This window comes from Calliphora vicina, chromosome 5 (genome assembly GCF_958450345.1).
Source record: "Calliphora vicina chromosome 5, idCalVici1.1, whole genome shotgun sequence".
Classification (NCBI taxonomy): Eukaryota; Metazoa; Arthropoda; class Insecta; order Diptera; family Calliphoridae; genus Calliphora; species Calliphora vicina.
In genome coordinates this window covers 101427170-101454900 of record NC_088784.1, presented here as the reverse complement: position 1 = coordinate 101454900, position 27731 = coordinate 101427170, and the positions used below count along the sequence as shown (strand labels likewise).

The following is a 27731-nucleotide window of genomic DNA, read 5'->3' as shown; positions in this document are numbered from 1 at the left end:
TTTCATTTGATTGGACAGGCAGCTAAACTAGCTGCTCAAAGAAATAAAATTTGAAAAAAAAAAAAAATCTTAAAAAAATCTTTAAACAAAACAATGAAGTGCTGCAGTCGTTCTACTTTGGGTATCACCATTGGCAGTCTTAATGTCCTGGGCTATATTCTGTGCACAATTTTTTCAATCATTGCCGTTGTTCAAATAAATGCAGCCGATGAACAGAATCAGCAACAGAAAGAAGAATTCGGTAAGTTGTGAGAAGAATTTTGTTATATGACAAAAATGAGGAATAAAGGAATAGAAAGATACATAGCCCAATTATGAAAAAAAAAATTACCCGCGAGTTTTTTCCATTTTCTTATTTTTAACATTGAATTTGAATAGGAAAAAAGGGAAAAAACACCCGGGGAATTTTTTGTTCATAATTGGGCTGATAGAAAAATCGTGATTATGTTGAAATTATACAGATTCTCTTTAAAGTTTTATTTTATGGAATAACCAAAAACACTGGAATAATATGACACTTGATGTGAAACAGCAACTTCCAAGATTTTAGTCTAATCGCTCAATATAAATCCGTAGCGCGTGTAATCTGAAGTTTAAAAATCCACAATTTTGCTATTAAATAGCCATTTTCACATTCAGTTATAACGGAATCATAATCCTATTGAATTTTTTTTTTTCCTATTGGAAAAATTTCTAACGCAAGACTATTTCAAAAATTTGACCATGGCTAAGACATTCACATCTAAGACCAAAAAATTTTTTTTTGATTTTCGTAAACGAATATTTAAATTTTAGAATTTAAAATAATATCAAAGCTAAAATTAATTCAATGTAATGAATTTTAGGAAAAACGAAATTCTTTCAATTGAATCGTTTATTTCAAAAACCTGTCAAGCAACAAAAAATCCAATATTGAGTTATTGGGCGATTACTGTTTTGTAAAGGTAAATGCATTGTTTATTGCAAATAGAAATAAATAATGCCTCCCTAATATGGTGAAACAAAGCCGAGAAATTTGTGTTTATTGCAGAAAGAAGTTAAGTGACAGCGCACAGTGGGGCAGAATCGAAATTTTTTGGAAATAAATCTGGCATTTCTAAACGGCTTGTGACTTGTTTTGAATAAAATATTAAGAAAATTTAGACAAATTTTTTTTAGTATTAAAAAGTGCCATATTTTTGAAGGACGGAGTTTTAAAGTTTCATATTTTTGAATTTAATTCAGATATTGACTTGAAATTTTTTTTGTAAGACCAAAAATTACCTTATCTAAACAAATAAATAAAGATCGGAGGAAATGTGGATCAAATTGTTCCTAATATTTACAATCCTATTAAAATTTTGATATAAATTTTAGTTTTAGAGACTCAATAAATATGTTATATGTAATAAAATCTTTATTTATTAACGAAACTCAATGAAATTTTCAACGTTTTTAAAGTTTGTTATTCTAAATATCCCAAAAATGGTATTTTTTTACAATTTTGCCTATAGGGTCCACATTTCCTTCGGGGCTGGGAAAATACTTTGGCGATAAATAGGAAACACATCAAGGTTTCTAAAGCAGCTTTCCGTTTATTGATCCCACCTTTGGGATTTTAGAACATGTGGCTCAAAGTTGAAATTTTGATAAAAAATGAGTCGAATTCCGAAGGACGTAGGGGCGACATATTCAAAAAGTGGAAAATTTTTTTATACCAAAATGTTCTCCGTAAAGATACCTTACAGAAAAACATAAAATTGTTGTATGTTCTTAAAGAAAGTTTTTTTTTTAATAAAAAAGAGTTACGTCACCTTTTCGCCCAAAAAACAGCAAAAATCTACTATTTTTTTAATATTTAAATTGAAAATCGTTTATTTTTGGATCCATAATAGATATTGATTTGAAATCTTTTGTATATTATTGATAATTTAGTTGTCCAACTAACAAAAAAAAATTCGTCCATTCGGTTGAAAATTACGCAATATATTTTTAAAATAGCGGGCCAAGGTATGGCCAAATTTTTAAATGCCTATAACTCGAAAATTAGAACAGATAAATAGCACACGCAAGCCGAGCGCTTTCCAAAAATATAAAAATCGGATGGGAAACAAAAAAATGGCACGTATTTAAAAATTTTACATGTCGAAGGTACCCCACTTTGAGCAGCTATAGCGCCGCCCCTGGAACATTTGTAGGATCCATTTTAATAACTTAAACTCGAATACTCCTTGGCTACGGTCACGTTAAATTTTATACCGATCGGACCAGCCGTTTAGAAATGCCAGATTTATTTCCAAAATATTTCGATTCTGTCCCACTGTGCAGCACTATGAAAGAGATATTTGTGAATTGTTAATGAAAATTCCACAATTCCTAAAAAAACTTTTCAAAATTCCAAAATTTTATTTTATATTTGTTTGGATCTGTTGAGGGCACCAAGCTCGGGGCTATGAAATCCCTTTGCACAATATTGAAGAACATATTGGGTCATACAAAACAGGTCTTCATTTTTTGAAAGCAGCTATGCGATTAAAGAAATTGTTGTCAAAAGTTGAGATTTACATAAAAAATAGGTCTAATTCGGAAGGCTCTGGACCACGCAATAATAATAATTTTTATAATATTTTGCTTTTTTAGTTTTCCCGAAATGTTATCTTTCAGAAAAGTATAATACATTATTTAAGTTTTTCTTATTTTCTGTATAATTTAAAATTAATGTAAGAACTTTTTTCGAAAAAAAAAAAAAAAAAAAAAATGGCGAAAAAAAACACTGACTGAGTAGAGGTTCAGTTCTTTCTTATGATTATTAATAAATTTGTTGTTAATTCAAAAAAAGATATTTCAAGAAAATCGGAAAAGAATTGGATCCGTTATTAGCAAAAAAGCAGACCGTGGTAGGTAAAAAAAATTAAATTTTAATTTTCAAATGCGAAAAACTAAACTATAAGAGATAATATATGGCTAAAGCAATGTAGATCTCGTCTAGTAGATTCCATATATATAAAAATCATTCAAATCGGATCGCAAATTTGTTATCATTTTCAATTTTTGATATGCCCGAGGTGCCCCACCCCTTGGTGTTATAAGCCCAAATTCAAAACTTAAACTTACCAACCTCCTCTATAACCATGGGACATTTTAATCGGGCTATTCGTTCAGAAGTTACAGATTTATTTCCACTTTTTTTCAGTTCCCCCACTGTGCGATGTATATAACGCTATTGGACCTGCAATGGGTCAAAATCGGGAAGAATATTTTTTAACCGAAAGTTTTTTTTCACCAACAAATTTTTTTGTCATACATTTTTTTCACTAATAAATTTAAAAAAAAAAATTAAAAAAATATTTAAATTTAGCTTTTTAAAAAATATTTAAAATTGTTTGGCACAGTCGAATATAGCTCTCTTAACCCTACTTGGTTGGTTAGGAATGATTTTATTAAAATATTTTTCAATGACCTACAACTGAAGCAGAATGAATTGTAGAACGAGTGTATGATGACAAATAGTTATTTCAGAACAAATATATATATGAATATGATATTATTAAACTCATTAAAAATTTTGTTTGTCATTTTACTTTTGAATTTCCCAATAAAATTAGAATATTTCGTATGAAATTTACAATAGTGTTGGTTGTTTGTTTCAGAAACTAGTTAAGAACAAACTTTATATTATTTTTTAAATATATGTATGTTAATATATCGAGCCCTTAGCGCCAAATTATCGTAAGCGACAAAACACAAATTTTACAGGAGAAGATTTTTTCGATTATTTTGAAATTTATGTATGGAATTAAAAATGTTATGATTATGGATGCCAATCCCGAAATCCCGATCCCGAAAATCCCGGGATTTTTCGGGATCGGGATTTCCCGAATCCCGGGATTTGTGAAAAAGAATCCCGGGATTTTTCGGGATTAACAAATCCCGAAATATTATGAGATTTTTGATATTTTAGGAAGATTTTTGAAGCACCCAAAATACTTAGAAAGCTAAATTTCAGCATATTTATAATAATCTCGCTTCAAATCCAAACGCAGCCAGATTTTTTCATTTGAATCAGGAAGCAGCACGTCTCCCTTCCATTGACAGGCTTTTACATAATTTACACTTTTACGAAATTTATGTTCAAGTTATTTTCTGAAGGGGCAAATGTAGACCGATTTCCGCAGTACTTTACAGTATAATTTCAGAGTACTTACAACTTATTTTGTGCAAAATTTTGTAAGGATTGCCGCATAATCAAGATATTTATGACTGCTCAAACAGTACTCCGGGGGACAATTGTATGGAGCTAGGGGAAATCATGGACCATTTGTTTTAATTTAATGCATTAGTTTTTGATTTGTTATATTTTTACTTAAATATATTAATGAAATCAATAGTTTTTATTGTTAAATTTGATGTTTTTGACGTTTAACTAAAATCCCGAAAAATCCCGAAAAATCCCGGGATTTACATTTCTAAAATCCCGAATCCCGGGATTTGTAAAACCCAGTCCCGTTTGGCATCCCTAGTTATGATGCGATATAATATAATTTCGTTCAAGCTATTTACATATTTTTCAAAAATATTTATAACTTTTGACAATTAAAAATTCATGGAATACTTTATTGAAAAATATGACAAAAAATGTTTTTTATTGAATTTTTGCATAGATACAAATTCGAATTGAAATAAAATTGTTATTTATGAATAGTTTTTAATGAAATTTCACAGTTATGTAAAATTTTCTATTCAAAATGGAAAAATAAAAACGAATTTTGAAATTTATTATCAGCAATCCCGCAATTCCCAAAAAAGTGTTGAAAAATCCCAAAAATGGAAATTTTTAGTTTTTTGGCTATAATATCCATACCAGGGTCGGAGTTATCGGAACCCTTTACAAAATAATTAAAAGCATATTGGCCATCTAAAATCGAATTTGATATCGAATATGCGATTTGAGAATTTTTGACCTAAAGTTTAATTTTACATAAAAAATAGGTGTTTTTGGAATGGACCTGGTCCCTTCGGTAACAAAAATTTAAAATATTTTATGAAAACTTAGCTTTCAGATAGTATAAATTCCTATACATCCTCTTAGAAATTTTTTGTGATAACTTAAAATGAAAAACAGTTCTTTTTTCCTAAAAATTAAATCGGCTCTTTAAAATTTTTTAAATTCAAATGCATATAACTTTGGACTTAGTCATTATTTTTAAACAGTTCTTTTTCTATTTGACACATACATATGTTGTTAGTCCAATGAAGAAAATCGGATACGCTGTTATCAAAAAACTGGAGTAGTTTGGGTAAAAATATTGAAAATTTAATTTTCAAATGCGAATATCTCCTAAGCTATAAGAGGTAATTGGTAGCTACGACTAGGTCTTTTGTAGCGCTCGATGAAAAGATTTTATATGTGTAATTTTTTTAAATCGGAACACAAACGAAGAAATAGGATCGTTTTAAAAATGTAACATACCCGAAGTTTCCTACTTTGAGGACCCTTGGTCGATCCCCTGGTGGGCCCATGAGGTCCACATTCAGAACTTAAACTCGACAGCACTTCTTCTATGCGCATGTGAAATTTCATTCAAACCAATCTAACCATTTAGAAGTTACAGATTTATTTCCTTCTTGTTATACCCTACACCACCATAGTGGGGAGGGTATTATTTGTTTGTGCAGATGTTTGTAACGCCCAAAAATATTAGTCTAACACCCACCTTAAAGTATACCGATCGACTTAGAATCACTATCTGAGTCGATTAAGCGATGTCCGTCCGTCCGTCCGTCCGTCCGTCTGGTCGGCTGGCTGGCTGGCTGTCCATGTAAACCTTGTGCGCAGAGTACAGGTCGCAATTTTGAAGATATTTCGATGAAATTTGATACATATTATTTTTTCGGCTCAAGGACCAAGCCTATTGAAACTGGCTAAAATCGGTCCATTATTTCACCTAGCCCCCATACAAATGTCCTCCCGAAATTGGACTTTATCGGTCATAAATGTTTAATTATACCCTACACCACCATAGTGGGGAGGGTATTATGCGTTTGTGCAGATGTTTGTAACGCCCAAAAATATTAGTCTAACACCCACCTTAAAGTATACCGATAGACTTAGAATCACTTTCTGAGTCGATTAAGCGATGTCCGTCCGTCCGTCCGTCCGTCTGGTTGGCTGGCTGGCTGGCTGGCTGTCCATGTAAACCTTGTGCGCAGAGTACAGGTCGCAATTTTGAAGATATTTCGATGAAATTTGATACATATTATTATTTTTATCAAGGACCAAGCCTATTGAAACTGGCTGAAATCGGTGCATTATTTCACCTAGCCCCCATACAAATGTCCTCCCGAAATTGGACTTTATCGGTCATAAATGTTTAATTTATATATGTATCTCCACAAATTCCGCTCCAAATTAGTTTTATATACACAAAATTCATGTCACCAAATTTTGTTACGATCGGTCCATAATTAGTCATAGCTCCCATATAGAGCCGCTTCCGAAAATCACTTTAACGTGCATAAATCGCTTAAAAATGTTGGTAAACACACAAAATTCAACATAGTTAACTTTAATATAGACATAAATCACATGACCTAATTTCATGGTGATCGGTCCATAATTGGTCATAGCTCCCATATAAGGCCCACTTCCGAAAATCACTCAAAAATATAAATTAATGAAATTTTAAAAGAATTTTTTTTTTTGCTCTTTTACTTAGTGTAGGGTATTATATGATCAGGCTTGACCGACCATACTTTCTTACTTGTTTTTCTATACCACTATGTGTCGCTAACGATAAAATTCGTTTACTGTAAAATGTAAACATTGACTTACGATAAAATCTTACCCTGTATAATTTTGAAGTTGAAGTCGGTCCATAAAATTTTAATTTTTGCAATAAAAAAAAGATTTAGAAAATGTCGCTTACGATAATTTGGCGCTAAGGGCTCGATATGTTTATCAAACAGTTACACAAATGGCTAACTTTCATAAGAAAAAATATCAATTTTGTAAAATTTTTTTTACAAAATTCAAGCAAAATCAATAATTTGTTGCTTGACTGGTTTTTGAAATAAACGCTTCAATTAACCAATCCTTTTTACTTTGGCTCAATTTCAATAAAACAATTTTGGAATAAGAGTCCGACCAAAATGAATATATTTTCAACTCTTGTGCAAAATTAAACATTTCTCATACAGGGTCAAGTGTCAAGTTTTCATGTATTTGAGATTTTTCCAAAAAAAAATATTGGAGATTAAATATTAGTTGTAATTACGTCTTTCACATACATGGGATTAAAATAAGTTACAGTCTTTAATACGCTTAAAAACCATATTTGATTTTGTAAACTTTTCATTTTGTAATCGCATATTCAAGCCTTAGAGCCGTTATCCGATTTGACTTAAATTTCAGTGTCATATTAATTCGAGACATACTCTTTGATGATAGTTTATTCTTTGTTTATTCCTCACTATTGCAAAATGAACTAATATACAATAATAATATTGTTTTCTAATTTTCGAATCTAGCCGTTTATAAAACACTATTTATTGTATTAATAGTAGTATGTTTAATAATGATCCTTATATCCGGTCTACTCATAACGGGCATTGTAAAGGTGAGTAGTAAGACCAACTAAATCAATTTTTTTAGGATTTGCAACATTTTAATAAATCTTTATAGAGACGCCACAAAATGATGCTTCCCTGGTTGATACTTAGTGGCATTGGTTTCGTTATCAACTGTGCACGTTTCGGTTATCTCATTATCGTTGCCATAATCCAAGGCATTCCCCTGGCCACAGTTATATTCATATTTATTTTGGGTTTACTTGGAATTGGTAAGTTAAGGGAAAACATTTTCACATTATATTATTTTTGCATTAATGGTATTCTCTTCTATATTTCTTTTTTAGCTATTTCCGCTTTGATATTGTGGCCTATTTATACCTTGTATAGAGATATGCGCAAGGAGAATAGTGAAATGCCGGGACGAGTAATGAACAGTAGTAGCCAAGTTGAATATCAGACCTCACCCAGTTATTATAAAACTTAAATTTGCTTTTAATTTTTTTTAATTGTTCATAAGTTTTCTATCGAAATAAATTTTTTTTTATAAATAAATGTACTAAAATACAAACCCGTCTGGTTCACACTGATATTACATTACAAAATTTTGTTTGGATCGGATAAGTATCTAAAATTTTATGTAAAAAATAGCCGAGACAAGTTTTGCATGATCTGAAATTACACACAGTCTCAAAAGTGAGTAAACACCAGTGAATAATTTGACTCGATTCAAATTTAAAAGTTTCGGTTTGTTGAAGATTAGACTGAATCTTAGGTTCGGTTCTGAAAAAAAAGGTTTAGGTGGACCCCAAATGTTTTTCTTTATTTAAAAAAATAATATAATTCACTGGTGCTAACCCACTTTTGGCATAAAACGCAATACCGAAAATGCAATCCCTTCAGTGACTCTATTACTTAGCAGTAGTAGAATACCGACTTATTGGACAGTTGATAAAAATGGTGACCTAAAATAATAAACTACTTCTCAAATGGAATTTCTTTGTAAAAATTATGACGATTCGGTGGAAGAAATGGCTTGAATTGTTACTTCAAAGGATCGATTCTTTGTTCAGAACAATGAATTCAAAACAATTAGGACAAAAAAAAATTTTTTATGAAAAAAAAATTCGGGTTAAAAAATATTTTTGCCGATTTTGACCCATTGCAGGTCCTAATTACTTATGAGGAAGAGGGGAGTGGGAAATTACTAAGGATATAACTGACACACAGTGGTATGAGAAAAACAAGTAAGAAAGTATGGTCTGTCCAGCCCGACCATATAATACCCTACACTAAGTAAAAGAGCAAAAACATTTTTCTTTTAAAATTTCAATAATTTATATTTCTGAGTGATTTTCGAAAGTGGGCCTTATATGGGTGCTATGACCAATTATGGACCGATCGCCATGAAATTAGGTCGTGTGATTTATGTCTATATGAAAGTATACAAACTTTTTAAAGCGATTTATGCACGTTAAAGTGATTTTCGGAAGCGGGTCTATATGGGAGCTATGACTAATTATGGGCCGATCGTAACAAAATTTGGTGACATTAATTTTGTATATATAAAACTTATTTGGAGCGCAATTTGTGGAGATACATTTATAAATTAAACATTTATGACCGATAAAGTCCAATTTCGGATGGACATTTGTATGGGGGCTAGGTGAAATAATGGACCGATTTCAGCCAGTTTCAATAGTTTCAATAATGTGTACCAAATTTGATCGAAATATCTTCAAAATTGCGACCTGTACTCTGTGCACAAGGTTTACATGGACAGCCAGCCAGCCGACCAGACGGACGGACGGACATCGTTTAATCGACTCAGAAAGTGATTCTAAGTCGATCGGAATACTTTAAGGTAGGTGTTAGACTAATATTTTTGGGCGTTACAAACATCTGCACAAAAGCATAATACCCTCACCACTATGGTGGTGTAGGGTATAAAAAGAGGGAAATAAATCTGTGACTTCTAAAGCCTTAGTCCGGAAAAAAAGAGGGAAATAAATCTGTAACTTATAAAGCCTTAGTCCGATTTGAATGAAATTTTACATGCGTAAAGGGGAAGTGTTGTTGAGTTTAAGTTTTGAATCTGGACCTCATGAGTCCACCAGCAGCTGGGCCAGGAGTACCCAAAATAGGACACTTCGGGTATGTTCAATTTTAAAAATGATACTATTTGTGTTGCGATTTCAGATTTCAAATTCTCAGCGAGTTGTTAAGTTTTCCCTAATTAATTTACCACGTGAAAAACATAAGGTAGACATGTTATATATCAATGGATAGAGGATTTTGATTTTGTTTCAAAAATATATATAACTTTTGACAATTAAAAAATTCATGGAATACTTTTTTGAAAAATATGACAAAAATATGGTTTTTATTGAGTTTTTGCATAGATACAACTTTTTCAAATTGAAATTAAATTTTTATTTATGAATATCTTTTATTGAATTTTCACAGTTATGTAGATTTTTCTATTTAAAATTGAAAAATAATAAAAAAATTTGAAATTTTGTATCAAGTATCCCGCAATTCCCAAAAAAGTCTTGAAAAATCCCAAAAATGGTATTTTTTCGTTTTTAGGCTATAATATCCATACCACGGGCGGCGTTATCGGAACCCTTTACAACATAATTAAGAACATATTGGGCCATCTAAAGTAGGTTACTATATTTTGATATCGACTATGCGATTTCAGAATTTTTGCCCTAAAGTTGAATTTAACATAAAAAATAGGCTTTTTTTTGAATTTACCTGGTCCCCTCCATATCAAAAATTATAAGTTCTTGTTTCATTTAGAATATTTTGTGTAAAGTTGGCTTTTCAAAAAGTACAAAGTCATTATACATCCTCTTAGAAATTTCTTAGATAACTTAAAAAGAATAAAAGTACTTTTTTCCCAAAAAAATTGCGAAAAATCGCCTTTTTAATTTTTTTAAATTCAAATGCATGTAACTTTGGACTCAGTCATGATTTTTAAACACTTCTTTCTTTATTTGATATATAGATCTATTGTTAATCCTATAAAAGAAAAATGGATAAAATCGGGGAATATTTTGAACCGCGGTCACCAAAAAACTGGAGTAGGGTGGGTAAAAATGTTGAAAATTAAATTTTCAAATGCGAATATCTCTTAAGCTATAAGAGATAATTGATAGCTACGACGAGGTTTTATGTAGTGCTCGACGAGGAGATTCTGTATGTATAATTTTTTTTAAATCGGAACGAAGAAATAGGATAATTTTAAAAATTGAACATACCCGAGGTGTCCTACTTTGGGAACCCCTGGTCCCGCTCCTAGTGGGCTCATGAGGTCCAATTTTAAAACTTAAACTCGACTACACTTCCTCTTTGCGCATGTGATATTTCATTCAAATCGGCGTAAGGGTTTAGAAGTTACAGATTTATTTCCCTCTTTTTTTATTCTCATACCACTGTGCGTCGTTATTGTCGGTTAATGGTTCTACAGCTAAATGTTCTTCTAAATCATCGTGGTTTGGCGAATCAAATCCATCTCCTCCAATTTGATGAGGTAAATCTATAATTTCATTAGTCAGCGTCAGCGTACTTTTAGCAACACAATCTGGCCATGTAGTTTTCCAGAATGCATTTAATGTTTGCGGTTGCAGTTTAGAGATCGCTGATGCTGCCAGAATAATGCAATCCAAAATTGTAAATTTTTTCCAAACTTCATTTAACGTAAGTGGTTCATTTTCAAGTTCGTTTAAAATGAATTGTTAAATGATTTTTATGTAACTTTTATTTTTTTAAAAGTGGAAATTATTCCTTGATCTAAAGGCTGAATAACGCTAGTTGTGTTCGGTGGAAAAAATTCGACTTTAATGTTTGGATGTTCCACATAAGCATGACCGGGTGCATTGTCTATAATCAGCAAAACTTTAAATTCAAGACCTTTTTTTCTTCATATAAGATTCAACTTCTGTTGCAAAGAATTTTGTAAACCATTCAGTTAACACTGAAGTTGCACCGTAATTTAGAAAAAACACCAGTAATTAAGAAGGGAAATCCCCAGTTTCTTCTTTCAATAATAAGATACATACACAATACGTATAGGCTGCACACGTTGCATTTAAATTTTAAAATTGACAAAAGTTTCTGCTTCTTTCGATGAGGGGGCTAGGTAACAGGGAAAGCTAAATCTTCGTACTCACTTTCATGTTAACTGAGAGAATTAAAGAGAACAAAAAGCAACATCCACCAGGGTTGTCAGATTTTTTTTATACATCCATCGCCAAAAGCTTAACGCAAAATCGCCAAAATAATTTTTTGGAGTTCTTTATTGTAACATACTTATTTTATGTACAAAGAACCAGAAATTATTTGATTTTTTTTAAAAATAATGAAAATCCTAAAATCTATCCATCGATTAAAATGGAAAAGTTTCGGTTTGTTGGAGATTGTGCTAAATAATAGATTCGGTTCTAAAAAAAAAGATTTAAGTCAGACTGATGTTTACTCACTTTTGAGGCTCTCTGTATTATAAAGACAATTTATTTCGGTTTAAATCTAATAATACATATTCTATAATAATAAAAAATTTAAATTAACATATTTAGAACGGCCAATGCTAAGCCTTTAAAGTGAAATCTTCCAGCTGTATCGCAATAATTGTAAACTTGTGGCCAAAAATCTAACAAATCTGTTGGAATTTCATCTTTACAGATCTAACTCCAATTGATATATGCTAATTCTGTCCAATGCAATTCATATTCTTCTGCAGATACTTTTGGATTTAAAACTAAAGTTAATGAATTTTTAGCTACCGAAAATTTGATTTGTGTCAAAGAGTTTCCAATTTTAATATTGGAAATTCATTATATACTTTAAAATGATTTATATTTCCTGATAACCGTTTAAGCATTTCGTTTAAAAGTTTTTTTAAGTACAAAAAACCATTTTCTTTTAAAATATCTATATCATATTCCTCCATTTGTATATTTTGTAATTCCGTTTCAAATTCTATGACAAAATCGATAGATTCCAATGAAGGTAAAACAAATCTGACAACCCTGCCTCCACCACCATATGTGGTAAATGAGGGTATATATAAGTTTTTCATTTCGTGTGTAACATTGAGAAATAATCATTCTAACATCCAATAAAGTATGTATAGATATATGTATAAGTATTATTGATCCTTATGAAATTCTAAGTCAATTAAGCTATGTATGTATGTCCACCTGCTTATAGATTGGTAATAATGGCAAGATCATCGAAATGTGTATTAAAATCCGAAATTTTACTGAATGTGAATTCCCTGGTGATTGTATAAGAATGTATCATTTTGTAAACTGGCCATAAAGAAAGAGGGTTTTTAATTCAAAATTTGAACTTTTTATCAAAATTCGGACAAACACATCATTTAAATATAATCGAAAAGATATAACGATCATTTGCATAAGTGGTTTCCACTGTCGGCTCAATTGTATATTTTTAATAAGAGTAATTCAGTTTTGTTCTCTTATTATAAATAAAGCTTGTGTCTCTATCTCTCATGAATGAAATGCAATTTGTATTTGATGTGTTTAGCAACTTTCTTAATATGTAATTCAATTCAATAATTTAGTGACTTTCAGAGAATTCATTTGATTAAAAAGACAGTTCGCAGGCTGCTCAAATTAAAAAAAAATGTTTAACAAAAAAATAAAGAATTATCTTTTCAATATTCTGACATACAGTGCGTGCTTATATTTTGCGTGCAATACCATTGGGAAAATAAAGAAACCAGACAATGAACCGAATCAGCGGCGGAAAGATGAATATGGTGAGTGTAACAACTTTGTAAGAACTTTCTTTTAAGACAAAAATAGGGAATGAAGGAACAAATTGGTAATAATTGCAAATATTAGTCTAATCGGACAATGAACTCAGAAGATTAAAGATTCTTTCAGTTTTATGTACAATTTTTTTATTATTAAATATTCCTTTAAATACTATATTCGAATTATTAACAATTTCTCATATCATTTGAAAATATCTGAGATAGGGTTGCCAAATGTCCCGATTTTCGCGGGATTGTCCCGCTTTTAGTCATGAAATCCCGCTCGGGATTCGTAATTCCCCCTTTTTTTTGGATTTTCCAAATCTAATAACTACTTACTTCATATCTAGTTTTAAAGAAAATCATTTTGTTGAAAATGTATAAAAAAAAAATCAATCAATTAAGTGGAACTGATATGTATGTATTTCACGTGAGCAAATATTTATTTTTTGAATGATCAATCGACTGATTAATGATCAATAAACTCGAATAATTAAAAATCGTTATGTCTGGCTGGTTGTCCGTGACTGAAATACCCAAGAATTTGAGGCGATACTCAATGAAGATAGTTGTCAAACTCAACAAAAGATAGTTGTCAAACTCAAAACGTTTGCAGGAAGCAGGATTCATCCAAAAGCAGGGAAATACGAATTGAAGCTAAAACACATTGAATGATGTTTTTTATGTCTGAAATGCTGCAGTACCTGTTAAAAACCACTTAAAATAAAGTGGTTGGGAAGTTTTGACTCATCCGCTTTATAGTCCAAACGTTACCCCGTCCGACTTCTATTTGTTTCGATTGAAGCAGAACGTTCTCTCTGCAATACGCTTCACTTTGGAACAGAGTATCTGATATTGGCTTGATTCGTTCTTGGCCTCAAAAGATGTGCAGTTATTTTGGATCGTAATATTTTCCAATATATTTTTTTTATTTTTTGTAAGGAAACTTTCCAAATCAAGTTAAAGTAGCAAACAAACGAACAAAACATGTTACGTATTTTTTATACAGGACGAAATGTTCTTTTATTTAACTCTATTATAAGATTTACACATTTATTGCGTAAATTATACAATTTGGGAAAAATACAGTAGCGAAGATCCCTATTAAGTGCGAATGGTTTAGCATCATTGCAAATGCAAAATTTTACCCTAATCCGATAACAAAATACACAAAAAAACCTTTAAAATGTTGCATTTGCCATGATGCAAGACCATTCGCAAAATTTTAATTTTGAAAATACATAGTAGGTATAAATTTTTGATCAATATCTAAAAGTGAGAAAGACATTTGTGAATTATTACTGAGAAACCCGTATTTTGTTACGATCGGTCCATAATTAGTTATAGCTCCCATATAGACCCACCTCCGAAAATCACTTTAAAGTGCATAAATCGCTTAAAAATGTTGGTATACTCACAAAATTCATCATAGTAAACTTTCATATAGACATAAATCACACGACCTAATTTCATGGTGATCGGTCCAGAATTGGTTATAGCCCCCATATAAGGCCCACTTCCGAAAATCACTCAAAAATATAAATTATTGAAATTTTAAAAGAAAAATATTTTTGCTCTTTTACTTAGTGTAGGCCCTACACTGTAGGGTATTATATGGTCGGGCTTGATCGACCATACTTTCTTACTTGTTTTTTATAGTTACGAGTATTACAGCAAGTATCATATTTTTTATATTTTATCATTAATTTGTGCCTTCCTTCCCTGCAAAATTGCAAAATGAACCCGTTTAATAACTAATAAACAATATACTTAATAATTCTTTTTTGTTATCTTCAAATCTAGCCATTTATATGTCACTTTTAAATTCAGTAATAATAGTATGTTTAATAATGATCCTTGTACCCAGTCTACAAATAACGGGCATTATAAACGTGAGTAAGTCCAACTAAATAAATTTATTAGGAACTGCATCATTTCAAATATTTATAGAGACGCCATCAATTGATGCTTCCCTGGATGATACTTAATGCCATTGGTTTCGATGTCAACAGATCTCGTTTCGGTTTTGTCATAATTCTTGTCATTGTCGCAGTTATTTCCCTATCTACAAATGTAGGAATACTGGTTTCGGATTTAGTTCTAATTGGTAAGTTAAGAGAAAATATTTCCACATTATTTTATTTTGAAATTTCACATTACATATCTTATTTATGTATATTTTCAGCTGGTATTCTAGCTTTGATCATTTATGCTTTGCATAAAGATATACGCAAAGAGAAAAGTCAAATGCCAGGTCGAGTAATTAGAGGCAGCCAGATCGGTTATTATTAAACTTAAATTTGATTTTAATTGTTCATAAGTTTTCTATCTAAACATGTCTAATAAATACATTTTTGTTTCAAGTTTAATTTAATTTAGTTTAAAACACTGTCCAACAGCATTTTTGGAACAGAATAGCGACCCTATAATTCTGAAAGACCATGTTTTTTTTTTACAGTGTACCAAAGTTTTAATTTTTTGGTCGATGGGATCATTACACTAACTGAAAAAAAAGTTGTAAGTTAATGTCTGAGAGAATTTTTATTGTCAGAGTTATATTGTCGAACTTTATGGGGATCAATTTCGTGGAAGATCTTAACCCTCTATTTCCTCTCTTTAGGGGTCAATTTGACACTTTTTTCGAGAAAATCAAAAAAGTCATTTAAAAAAGGACATTTAAGGATTAAAATATTCTGCGAACATTTGAAAAATTTCAGTAGCGATCACCAAAGATACAAAAGTTGTAAATAAAGCTCTTTACGCTTAATTAGCAAAATTACACGCCACCTTGGATCAAAATTTTTTGTAAAAAATCGCAAAAAATGTATTTATGATCCGAATGAGCTAAAATATAAATAGTCCTTAAGGAGATCTACAAAACATGTATATGTAAGTTAACTCTTTTAGTTCAAGAGATATTTAGGTTTATTTATTATACCCTTCAGCTTCGTGAGAAGGGTATATATAAGTTTGTCATTCCGTTTGTAATTTCTACATTTTTCATTTCCGACCCTATAAAGTATATATATTCTGGATCCTTATAGATAGCGGAGTCGATTAAGCCATGTCCGTCTGTCTGTCTGTCTGTCTGTCTGTCTGTCCGTCTGTCTGTTGAAATCAGATATCTCCGGGATCCAGATATCTCCGGGATCCAAATCTTCAACAATTCTGTCAGACATACTTTCGAGAATTTTGCTATTTAAAATCAGCAAAATCCGTCCATAAATAACGGAGATATGAGCAAAAATCCGAGACAACCTCTGAAAATTTCATCAAAAAACACAATGTATTGCATGCTTTGACAAAAAAACAACAAAACGTATGTTTGGATGTGCAAGTTTTGTGTATTTTGTTTTTTTTAGTGTTTTGTTTCTTTTGGCGTTGTTGTTGTTTTTTATACAACTAAACGTTTGTTTGGTTGTGTGTTGGTTTTTTTTACAAAAAAGCAACAAGACGTATGCTTTGCGTATTTTGTTTGTTTTTGTGTTTTGTTTCTTTTGGCGTTGTTGTTGTTTTTTATACAACTAAACGTTTGTTTGGTTGTGTGTTGGTTTTTTTGTCAAATAAGCAACAAATCGTATGTTTGGATGGAAGCATATGCTTTGCGTATTTTGTTTTTCTTTTGTGTTTTGTTTCTTTTGGCGTTGTTGTTTTTTATACAATTAAACGTATGTTTGGATGTGTGTTGGTTTCATTGGCTTGCGTATTTTGTTTTTTCTTTTGGTGTTTTGTTTCGTTTGGCGTTGTTGTTGTTTTTTGTGTTCTTGATAAATTTAGGATGCTGTACGCTGAAAGTGGGCAATGTACATACATACCTATATACTAATTATAAAAAATAATAATGCATCCACAACAAAGGTGAAGGGTATATAAGATTCGGCATAGCCGAATATAGCACTCTTACTTGTTTTTTTTTAATTCTGCTCGATCTTTTTTTGGTTTTTTAGAGGGTAAACATTTTTTTTTTTAAATATCAGCTATTTTCTTATTTTTTATTATATTTACAGTATTTTTTACGTTTTTCCCCAAAAAAAATCTCTATATTTTTTTCTTTTGCAGAAACAAATTTTCTTCGGCACTATATAAAATTTGTACATAATCCGAAAAGTCACCTCCAGACCTATCCAAACTTTGACAATTTAAAAAAAAATTTAGGTTTGAGTAAAAAATTCTAAAAAGGTAAAACACCGATCCTCGATAAAGCTGCATATTTGTATAACTCTATATCTTATTTAAATACATACAAAGTTATTTCACTATCACACGGTAAATAACGTTACGTATTTGGAAATAAAAAATGTCAAAAATTAGTTGCAGAATTGATAATGATCACAATATACAAGATTTTTCTATTAAATTTGTATCGAAAAACAAAGTCGATAAATATGAAAAAATGAGATGGACCTTTAATTGAAGGATGCTCTACCCAGCAAAAACTTTACTTACAAATAAGCCGAAAAATAAGGGGAATTTGACGATTCGTCTACTTATTTTTCTACTGTAAGAAGTCATTATTTTTGTTCGCGATGTCCCAAAAGTAATCCTTTATATTTTGGCCGGAAATATGTTGTTTTGTTAGTAGAGTTATTTATAGAATTTTGTATTTGCAAACAAAAAATAAAAAAAAAATGAGTCGCAGACCCGATTCGAACCTGCAACCTTCTGTTTGGTAGTCTGCCGTTGTGCTCACTACACCACTGCTTAGTTATTTAATTGTGCATCAAATAATGATTTTCACACAGTAATACAATATTCTTTTCTGGTTTTCTAAAAATAAACATGCAATAAAAAAATGGGCAAATTGAAAAAAAGTAACAGTTTTTTTGTTTTGTTTGTTTACTACTTAAAAAGTAAGTTATTAAAAAAGACATTATTAAAAAGACATTGTAGCTTTTTAAGCGATGTTTTTGCTGGGTATATTTTGTGTGGCCACCATTTGCATCAATCAAGGCTTGCAAACGCTGGATCATCGAATAAATCAATTTTTGCACTTATTCTGTTGGTGTTTTATTCCATTCCTCTAAAATTACAGCTCATAACTCACCTTGGTTTTTGGGACGCCTTTTATTTCCAGATAACTTCATAAATTGGATTTAAATCTGGACTCTGAGCAGGAGTATCCAGTACCTTATCGCAGTTATAGAGAAGCCAAGTCCTTACCTGATAAAATTTGAAATTCAGCTTCCTATAATTATGGTTTGGATTTTCATATAACTAAGATATTTATGAGAGCTTAACTTTTTCAGATAGGGCAATCGTATGGGGGCTAGGATAAATAATGTACCGATTCTAACTAAACTCATTAGGATTTGTCCTTGGTACAATAAAAAGCTTGTACCAAATTTTGTCGAATTATCTTTGAAATTGGGACCCGTAGATTGATTACAGGTTTTACATGAGCTGACGGACATCGCTTAATCGACTCAGAAAGTGATCCTGAACATCCTGAACTATTGTCCCAACACCCACTTTATGGTGGGTGTTGGGACAATAGTAGGGTATTCATTCGACTAATGATCGTTCGACTAATCGAATAATTTCATACGAATAATTATTCGAACAATTTTATGTAGAATAATATAATAAAACGAATAAATGTTGGTATATATTTAAATTTCTTAAATTTCTTAAAAGTTTTCATAATTCCAAATTTAAATAAGTACTAATGACTCACAAAAATTGTACTGTTTCTGAAATTCGACAAATAACTAAAGACAAAGGGACTTTCGGACTTATAAATATATAAATACTAGCTGACCCGGTGCGCTTCGCCACCCCAATTAGAAGATGGAAATAGTACTATCAAGTCTCACTTTGTGAATCTAATTGTAAATGTCTAATTTCATATTTCTGGGTCCATTATTATAGAAAATGCAAAATGTGTTCCTAATTTTAAATTTTTAGGTTTATTATTATAAAATATTCAAAAAGTACCATTGCAATAAGGAAATAGTACCATTGATTATCACTTTTAAATTCGCATTCACTAAACCATAACCCGTCAAGTTTGAATTTTAGATTTGTATATCATTTCCTATATTATCAACTAATTTTGTTTCTATAATACATAATATTTAATAAATTATCAGAAAACCGAAACCGCGGTTTTGAAATTCTTCGGTTTCTTGGAAACGCTAGGTCCAATATTATAGTAAATTCACAAAAGTACATATGAGATCAAAGAAAAAGTACCAAGAAGTATGGCCTTGAATTTTCACTCACTTGGGACACGCCTAATTTCATATTTCTATGTCCATTATTACAGAAAATTCAAAAAGTACCATTAGAATATAGAAAAAGTACCAAAAAGCAGCCCCTTGTGAATTTCCACTCACTTGAGTCCATATAAGCTTTATAGCATGTTTCTAGGTTCATTGGTGAAGAAATTACAAAAAGTACCATTCCAATAAAGAAAAAGTACCAAAAAGTCTCCCCCTAGAATTCTTACTCACTTAGGACCATATATGTTTAATTTCATGTTTCTAAGTCCATTGTTATAGAAATTTCAAAAAAGTACCATTAGAAGTACAAAAAAGTACCTATAGTTCAGTTCACACATTTTGGTACCTAAATATTATCCCCTATTCCTAACATTAACTTCACTCAGATACATATCAGCTAACTTTAATGTCGATAACTGAAATAATTTAAAATGTTAAAAAAGTACCATTAGGATAAAATTTCAAGTTTGAAATTTAAAAATATTCCATTTTGCCAAAATTGTTTATGCTACAGGCATGTCTCAAAATATTAAAATCTGTGTTAATGTGCCCAAGAATAAATATGTTTTAAAAAGTACCAAACTGTTTACCCGGATTTGCCCCAATATACACCTTGGTACTCGAGTTCCAAATAACACCCTGTTAGTTAATTTTTGTATAAAACAGGAACCAACATTAAAAAAATTATCAAAATTGGCTTAATAATTTCAAATATAATGTATTTTCCCGATTTTATCCCCTTTTTGGTACCTTTTTTTATCCCCATTGCGGTGGTAAAATTTTATTCAAATAAAAATCTGCATCGTGGTGGGAGTTCATAATAAAATATTCGTATGTCTATGTCATACTATAGAAAAACATATTTTATGAAAAAGTACCAAAAATAAACACAATTTTATTTTTTGTTAAGTAAAGAATGCGATTTAAAATTTGTTTATATGTTTATTGGTGTAAAAGATACATAGGGTGCCAAAAAAGTACCAAAATACGGTTTTTACCCGTTTTCTAACCTAAAATGTTCAAATTTCGAAAAAGTACGAAACACCTGTCAGCTTATTTTTTAGATGAAGTAACATGCAATTTTAAGTTTTTTTGTATCTTTATTAGTTTTGAAGATATAAGGTTACCGAATTTACCCGTTTTTACCCTTTTTTACCCCCTAAACGTTCGAATTTCAAAAAATCCCTTCTTATCGGATCGTTTTGGGGAGGGACGAACCCACAGTTAAAATTTCATGATTCTAGCTTCAGCCGTTTGGGCTGTGCGATGATGAATCAGTCAGTCAGTAACGTTACTCTTTTATATATAAATATTACTGCAAGAAGTTACAATTCTAAAAACAAATCTTTCAAAATTTTTAACTAGGACTTGAACCATTGAAAATAAAAGGTACGGAATAAAATTTTTGTTATTTATGTAGCTGGCGAAATATTAGAAGAATCGCAATTAATAATCAAAATATTAACTTAGATTAAAATGGAGTTGAATGTGATTTTGAAACGGTCATCGAAAGTGATATTGAGGATGACATTTATAATGATTACATTAGAGATAGATGAACGCCATTATCTTAAAATATATGTATGTATGTATATAAGTGATGTTATTAACCGCGTACGTAAGTGTTGCAAAATATTTAATAAATCGAATGATAAACACAAATATTGCAAACTAACGTTTTGTTGCTGGAAAAGCATGGAGTTCGTCTTATACATGATTTTGAACAACGTTGAACATCTTTGTCTAATACTATGTTCACATTTGCAGAGTTAATCATCTCAAACGTGATTAAGCTCTAATCACTTCAAAATCGAGATGATTATCCATACATTTAAATGATTTGTTAATAACTTCAAATAGACATGATTAAATCTTAATCACTTCATTAATCACCAGGGCAACCAAAAATATGCAATATCATATTTTTTGCTGTGCATCGTATAAATATATGAGTTAGTTATTTATCCGTTTCAGACAATTATGAGAATTTTGGCATCGATTTGTTAGTGCATATTTTTGCATATTTTGCTCTTTACTGCATATTTTTGCATATTTTGCGTTTTATAGCATATTTTTGCATATTTAAATCATAACTGCATATTTTTGTTGCATATTTTGTTTTCTAAATATAATTTTATTGCTTGTATTGTAATTTTTCATTTCTATATTTTACAATTTTGTTAAGGTCCAATGATAATTCGCCTAAGCTACTTAAAGAAAAAAATATAGTACCCATAATCGACTTATCTTCATTAAATTTTCATTGACTTATGGGATCTTAGTTTCCATATATTTGAATTAAATTAAAAATATTCACACACAAATATCAAAATTTAACAAATAGTAAAAAATACATAAAAAATTAAAAGAAAAGAAAATGGGCAACTTCTTAACAAAATGTTGGATACATTTAAAAAAAAAACTTAAGGTTGCTTGAGACAGTTATGGCTGGGCATTAAAAGTTTACCACTAATGTAAAATTAAACAACTTTTCAGCAAATGTTCAGAATATTAAGATCCATCCAAAATATCATGGTCAAAAATATCGAAAATATCACGTTTGTTACAAATTGTAACAAAGATGTTAGGAAATCATTAAAAAACAATCAATTGATGAGAAAGGAAGAAACATAGGAAATGTCACGGTATTTTGAGTTCCAATAATAAAAATGCAAAAAAGGTTTTTTTATTTTTCCGCAGTTTTAAAGAAAACAAATCATTTCACTATTGTAAGGCTTGTTGATAATTCTGTTTAAATTTTGGGAGTCAAATTTAGATGTTAATCTTCATATATGATAAGTGCTCCAAAATCCACTGCAATTTTTTATCAAACAATAACAAACGCTCTCTATAGCGATTTTGAAACATAATTCAAATGATAAAGATTTTAAAGCTTTATGTAGAATAGAAACATTTCGAGAAATTCTTAATATCATCTCCCTATTATATTATGCAACTAAACAAAGTTTTATTTACTTATATTATTTTTAATAAAACATTAAAATCAAACAATAGCCAACTATTTTTAAGTGCATATTTTTTATATTTTAAGAGCATATTTTTCGTTTTTAAGTGCATATTTTATGCGCATAAAACACTTTTTTTAGAGCATATTTTTGGTTGCCCTGTTAATCACGTAGGATCAACTGAACATACCTCAAACTGATGAAGATGGTAGCATCGGCCACCCTTTAGTGTAGTACCGATAAATAAATTTTGACAGAAGTTTTTTATTTTCTTAAAAAACCTTAAATAATTCATCAATGTTCACAATTTCATAATTAAAACGTTTAAAATAATCTGCTGGTATCTTTAATAAAGTATTTATTTCCATATTTAATGCCTTAAAGAAATATAAATGTGTTTGTTGTTTTTTATTTGTCAACTTAATCATTTTAGTGTCAACTTAATCATCTCAAATGTAATGTGAACGGCTTTGATTAACTTAATCAAAATTTAGCTTAAACGCGTTTATAAGCCCAAGTGTGAACATAGCATAATATGGTAATAAACTTTTTGCATATTTGTAAATGCGTCAATAATGCACTGCCTGGCTTCAAATTAGCCACGTTCACTGCCAATGATATCAAACTTTGGACCGATTCCCTTTATTGTGTAATTCCCTAAGACAACTTGATTAAGCAAAGATTCGGCGACGGTGATAGAGCTTGAGGGTATAATACAATTTGTTATAAATAATTTAGAAAAAGTGAATAATTCATTTACTAAAGAATTAGTCACTCAATTCAAAACCCGAATTAATGAACGACATAAAAAAGTTCTTAATACGTTTATATTGTATTTGAATTCAGCAGCATATCCAACTAGCTTAAATTTTTTAAAGCATATCTCCAAAACGGAAACTAAAGGGTTTGCTATTCAATTGTTTTGTAGATTGTTCGGGAGTTAATCTGATCAGAATATTTCTGATGAAAATTTAATGACGGAATTTGTTTTCGAATGTTTTTTAACATTATCAATACTTGAATTGTTAACTTTAACGTTATTTTTTGTTTTTCTTTAAAAATAAAATATTAAAAAACCGACATAAAAACTTCATTCTTTACTTTTATAAAAGAATTTTAATTATTCGAATAATTCGATTAATTTTATTCGAACAAGTTAAAATCTCTTATTCGAACAAGAGAAAAGTCGAATAATTCGATTACCCTAGACAATAGTTTTGAACGTTTTGAACGTTACAAACATCAGGTCGGTCAAGCCCGACCATATAATACCCTACACTAAGTAATAGAGCAAAAACATTTTTCTTTTAAAATTTCAATAAGTTATATTTTTGAGTGATATTCGGAAGTGGGCCTTATATGGGGGCTATGACCAATTATGGACCGATCACCATGAAATTAGGTCGTGGATTTATGTCTATATTAAAGTTAACTATGTTGAATTTTGTGTGTATACCAACATTTTTAAGCGATTTAAGCACGTTAAAGTGATTTTCGGAAGCGGGTCTATATGGGAGCTATGACTAATTATGGACTGATTGTAACAAAATTTGGTGTCATAAGTTTTGTGTATATAAAACTTATATGGAATTTGTGGAGATACATATATAAATTAAACATTTATGACCGATAAAGTCCAATTTCGGAGGGACATTTGTATGGGGGCTAGGTGAAATAATGGACCGATTTCAGCCAGTTTCAATAGGCTTGGTCCTTGAGCCGAAAAAATAATATGTACCAAATTTCATCGAAATATCTTCAAAATTGCGACCTGTACTCTGCGCACAAGGTTTACATGGACAGCCAGCCAGCCGACCAGACGGACGGACGGACGGACGGACGACCAATTATGGACCGATCACCATGAAATTAGGTCGTGTGATTTATGTCTATATGAAAGTATACCAACATTTTTAAGCGATTTATGCACATTAAAGTGATTTTCGGAAGCGGGTCTATATGGGAGCTATGACTAATTATGGACCGATCGTAACAAAATTTGGTGACATGAATTTTGTATATATGAAACTTATTTGGAGCGAAATTTGTGTAGATACATATATAACTTAAACATTTATGACCGATAAAGTCCAATTTCGAGAGGACATTTGTATGGGGGCTAGGTGAAATAATGGACCGATTTCATCCAGTTTCAATAGGCTTCGTCCTTGGGCCGAAAAAATAATATGTACCAAATTTGATGTAATATCTTCAAAATTGCGACAGCCATCTACATGGACAGCCAGCCAGACGGACGGACATCGTTTAATCGACTCAGAAAGTGATTCTAAGTCGGTCGGTATACTTTAAGGTGGGTGTTAGACTAATATTTTTGGGCGTTACAAACATCTGCACAAACGCATTATACCCTCCCCACTATTGTGGTGTAGGGTATAAAAATAAAATAATAAGATAGGAGTGGAAAGGATTTCTAACACTTACCCCTGTTTTGACTTTAAAAACTTTCCAATTAGAACGAATTTGTAAATCACTGTTTGTTTCACTTTACAAAAATTTTATGTGGATTCGGAATTAAATCATTTAGCCAATGGCTTTACTATTCAGTTCAAAAATATAAAAAAAAACATTGTTTTCGTTTGTGTTTCATAGATAAATTATTCAAATTTTCTGTGTTTAATGAAATAATGTTTAAGTAAAAAGTAAAAGCGGAAAAGTCAGGCGGAAAATATGCAATTTTTTCAGTTTTTGTAAAAATTTTGTCATTAAGAAATTACTTTTGCAATTTAGTTTAAAAGAATCGAAATGCGTACGTAATTGTCATTCTAATGAGATATAAAAGACAAAAATTGGTTAAAAAATGTTAAAGTTATTAAAAATTTGCCAGGCCATTAATGTGTCACAGGCCACTAGAACAAGAAATGTAGGAACAAAATTAACATACTTTGAGAAATATTAAAATAAAAGCTTATTTTTACTTAAAATATATCCATATTTACTTGTAAATGAGTTTTTATCTTCATAGGATAGTCCCCATTTACACTGTAAGATTTTATTATTCTTCTTTAAACTTGCATTCGCGTTTACACACAAAGATTTTTATTGCATACAGTTTGTACATTAATGTGCATGTTTGTGTGTATTTAGGTATTACGAACGAAAACACAAAACGAATTGCAAGTACATCAGAGTGTGTACCCCTTTATATGCCTCTTGCCTCTCTTGCCTATAGAGTAAACTTTCATGCGAGGAAAATCTGCATGTGTAAACGGCGACATACAGTTAACCTATTCGCAGGTATAACCAAACAAATTTAATTTTTTTAACGGCAGTTTCAAAACTCCATTTTCTATAAATACTAGACTTTATGCTATATTTTTCTTAAGTTTCATCAAAATCGGTCCAAAAATATATAACATTTCGCTATCTTTCCATGAGAAATTCCAAATATTGAAAAAATTGACCTTTGACCTTCACGATTTAAGGGTTAACGTTTTTCCCACTTTTATTAAAACTTTCAGACTATATTTCGAATTAACTGGGCTATACTATTCTGAATAGCTTTTACTTAAAATTCATAACAGTAGGAAGATTCGGCTCATTCGTCAAAATATGGCCAAAAAAATAGTTTTTCTCGAAAATCTCAAAATTTAAATCGCAGGTACGGAAAAACTATAGGAGGTTTTATCATACTTTTTTCATATTTTTATTAACTATTAAGTTCTCAATAAATCCTAATACGATGCTCCAAAAATTCTGAAATTTGTTTAACAAAATTTTTAAAAATTTTCAATTGGAGTTTTGTAACTGCCGTTAAAAAAATAAAATTTTTTGGTCATGCCAGCGAATAGGTTAACGGTATCCTACGAAGACAAAAACTCATAAACCAGTAAATATGGATATATTTAAAGTAAAAATGAGCTTTTAGTTTAATATTTATTAAAATAAGTTAATTTTGTTCCTACATTTTTCGTTCTAGTGGCCTGAGACACGTTAATGTCCTGGAGAATTTTTAACATTTTTTGACCAATTTCTGTTGTCTATGTCCCATTAGAACGACAATTACGTACGCAAAAACTGAAAAAATTCAATTTTTCCCCATGTAAATGCATCTCAGAAAACCAAACTGGGGGTTGTGACTGGCCAAAATCCAATTTTCTTTTATTAAGGGCCATCCTAATGTATATGTACAACGTGTTGGGGTGATAAGCCAAAAATTTCGCAAAAATTTATTCCTCTGATAAAAACAATTTTTTTATTTGAAGCAAATTGTATGTACATATGTATGTAAATTAAAAAGAAATATACTCGTCGATGTTTTTTATTTGATTTATTTCAATACTGGTTTTTTTGCGATTCTTAATCAGAGTTTTCATATTCTGAATAACAAATTAAGACTCTTATATTTCCTAAGCTGGTATTATATTATACAGCAAAGTTGTATGCCCTAAACCAAGAGTGGTAAGTTTGTCATTCCGTTTGTTATCTCAACAATATTCATTCGCGAACCAATATGTGTTATATGGGGAGTATGGACCAATACTTAGTAGGAATATTCCATAAAACGTGCTTGTATATAATTTGATCACGATATTAATTAGTACTAGTATAACCCGGTGCACTTCGCTACCCCTACCCTAGTAATATTATAAAATAATGAATGGATTTCTTATAAAAAAATATAGAGAATCTCTCAATTACAGTTCACTTGATATTCGAAAATAACTAACTAATTTGGTTTGGGAGATACGCCTCCACTGCTCTGATCCCAATCATTTTTAAAGCTTTTATGTAAATATGAAGCTTTACTTTAACTTTCCTTTATAAGGGATCCTACTAAGCCGATCATGCTTAGCTAAACTTCGAACAGGAATCAGGAATAAAGTTTTTAGCAAACCTCCGTAGAATGGTAATAAATTTATTGATACAGAGTTTAAATGCGTTTAGAATTATAGTTCTCCATATATTCAAAATTAATTATTTACTTTGTCCTACGACCAGTAGTAATGCAATGCCGACCACTTTCAGCCAATCTATGTAAAATGGTAAGAGAGCTATGCAGACAAAGTTTGAAGAACCTTGCAATTATTACTTGGTATGAGAGTTGAGTCACCTCCTTTTCCGACCCCTTCCAATTTGGTTACCCAGATATTCGAAATCAATATTTACTCTGTATAGGAGGTACTACGCCCTCTAATTTTACTCCGTTTATATTCAGCTAAACTCCGCACATTAATAAGAAATTAATTCGTA

At 30.6% G+C, this 27731-nt stretch overlaps 2 protein-coding genes across 2 annotated transcripts; both read left to right on the top strand.

Annotated features, from left to right (window-relative positions):
• Positions 1-8116, top strand: LOC135961012 (uncharacterized). The gene is made up of 4 exons (XM_065512456.1): positions 1-241; positions 7507-7595; positions 7661-7817; positions 7893-8116. The coding sequence occupies exons 1-4, from the start codon at positions 94-96 to the stop codon at positions 8030-8032; spliced, it is 534 nt and encodes a 177-aa protein (XP_065368528.1). The 5' UTR covers positions 1-93; the 3' UTR covers positions 8033-8116.
• Positions 8117-13144: 5028 nt separating this feature from the next.
• LOC135962307 (uncharacterized) lies at positions 13145-15702 on the top strand. Its single transcript, XM_065514157.1, has 4 exons — positions 13145-13336; positions 15137-15225; positions 15284-15440; positions 15519-15702. The coding sequence occupies exons 1-4, from the start codon at positions 13201-13203 to the stop codon at positions 15623-15625; spliced, it is 489 nt and encodes a 162-aa protein (XP_065370229.1). The 5' UTR covers positions 13145-13200; the 3' UTR covers positions 15626-15702.
• The last annotated feature ends 12029 nt before the right edge of the window (positions 15703-27731 follow it).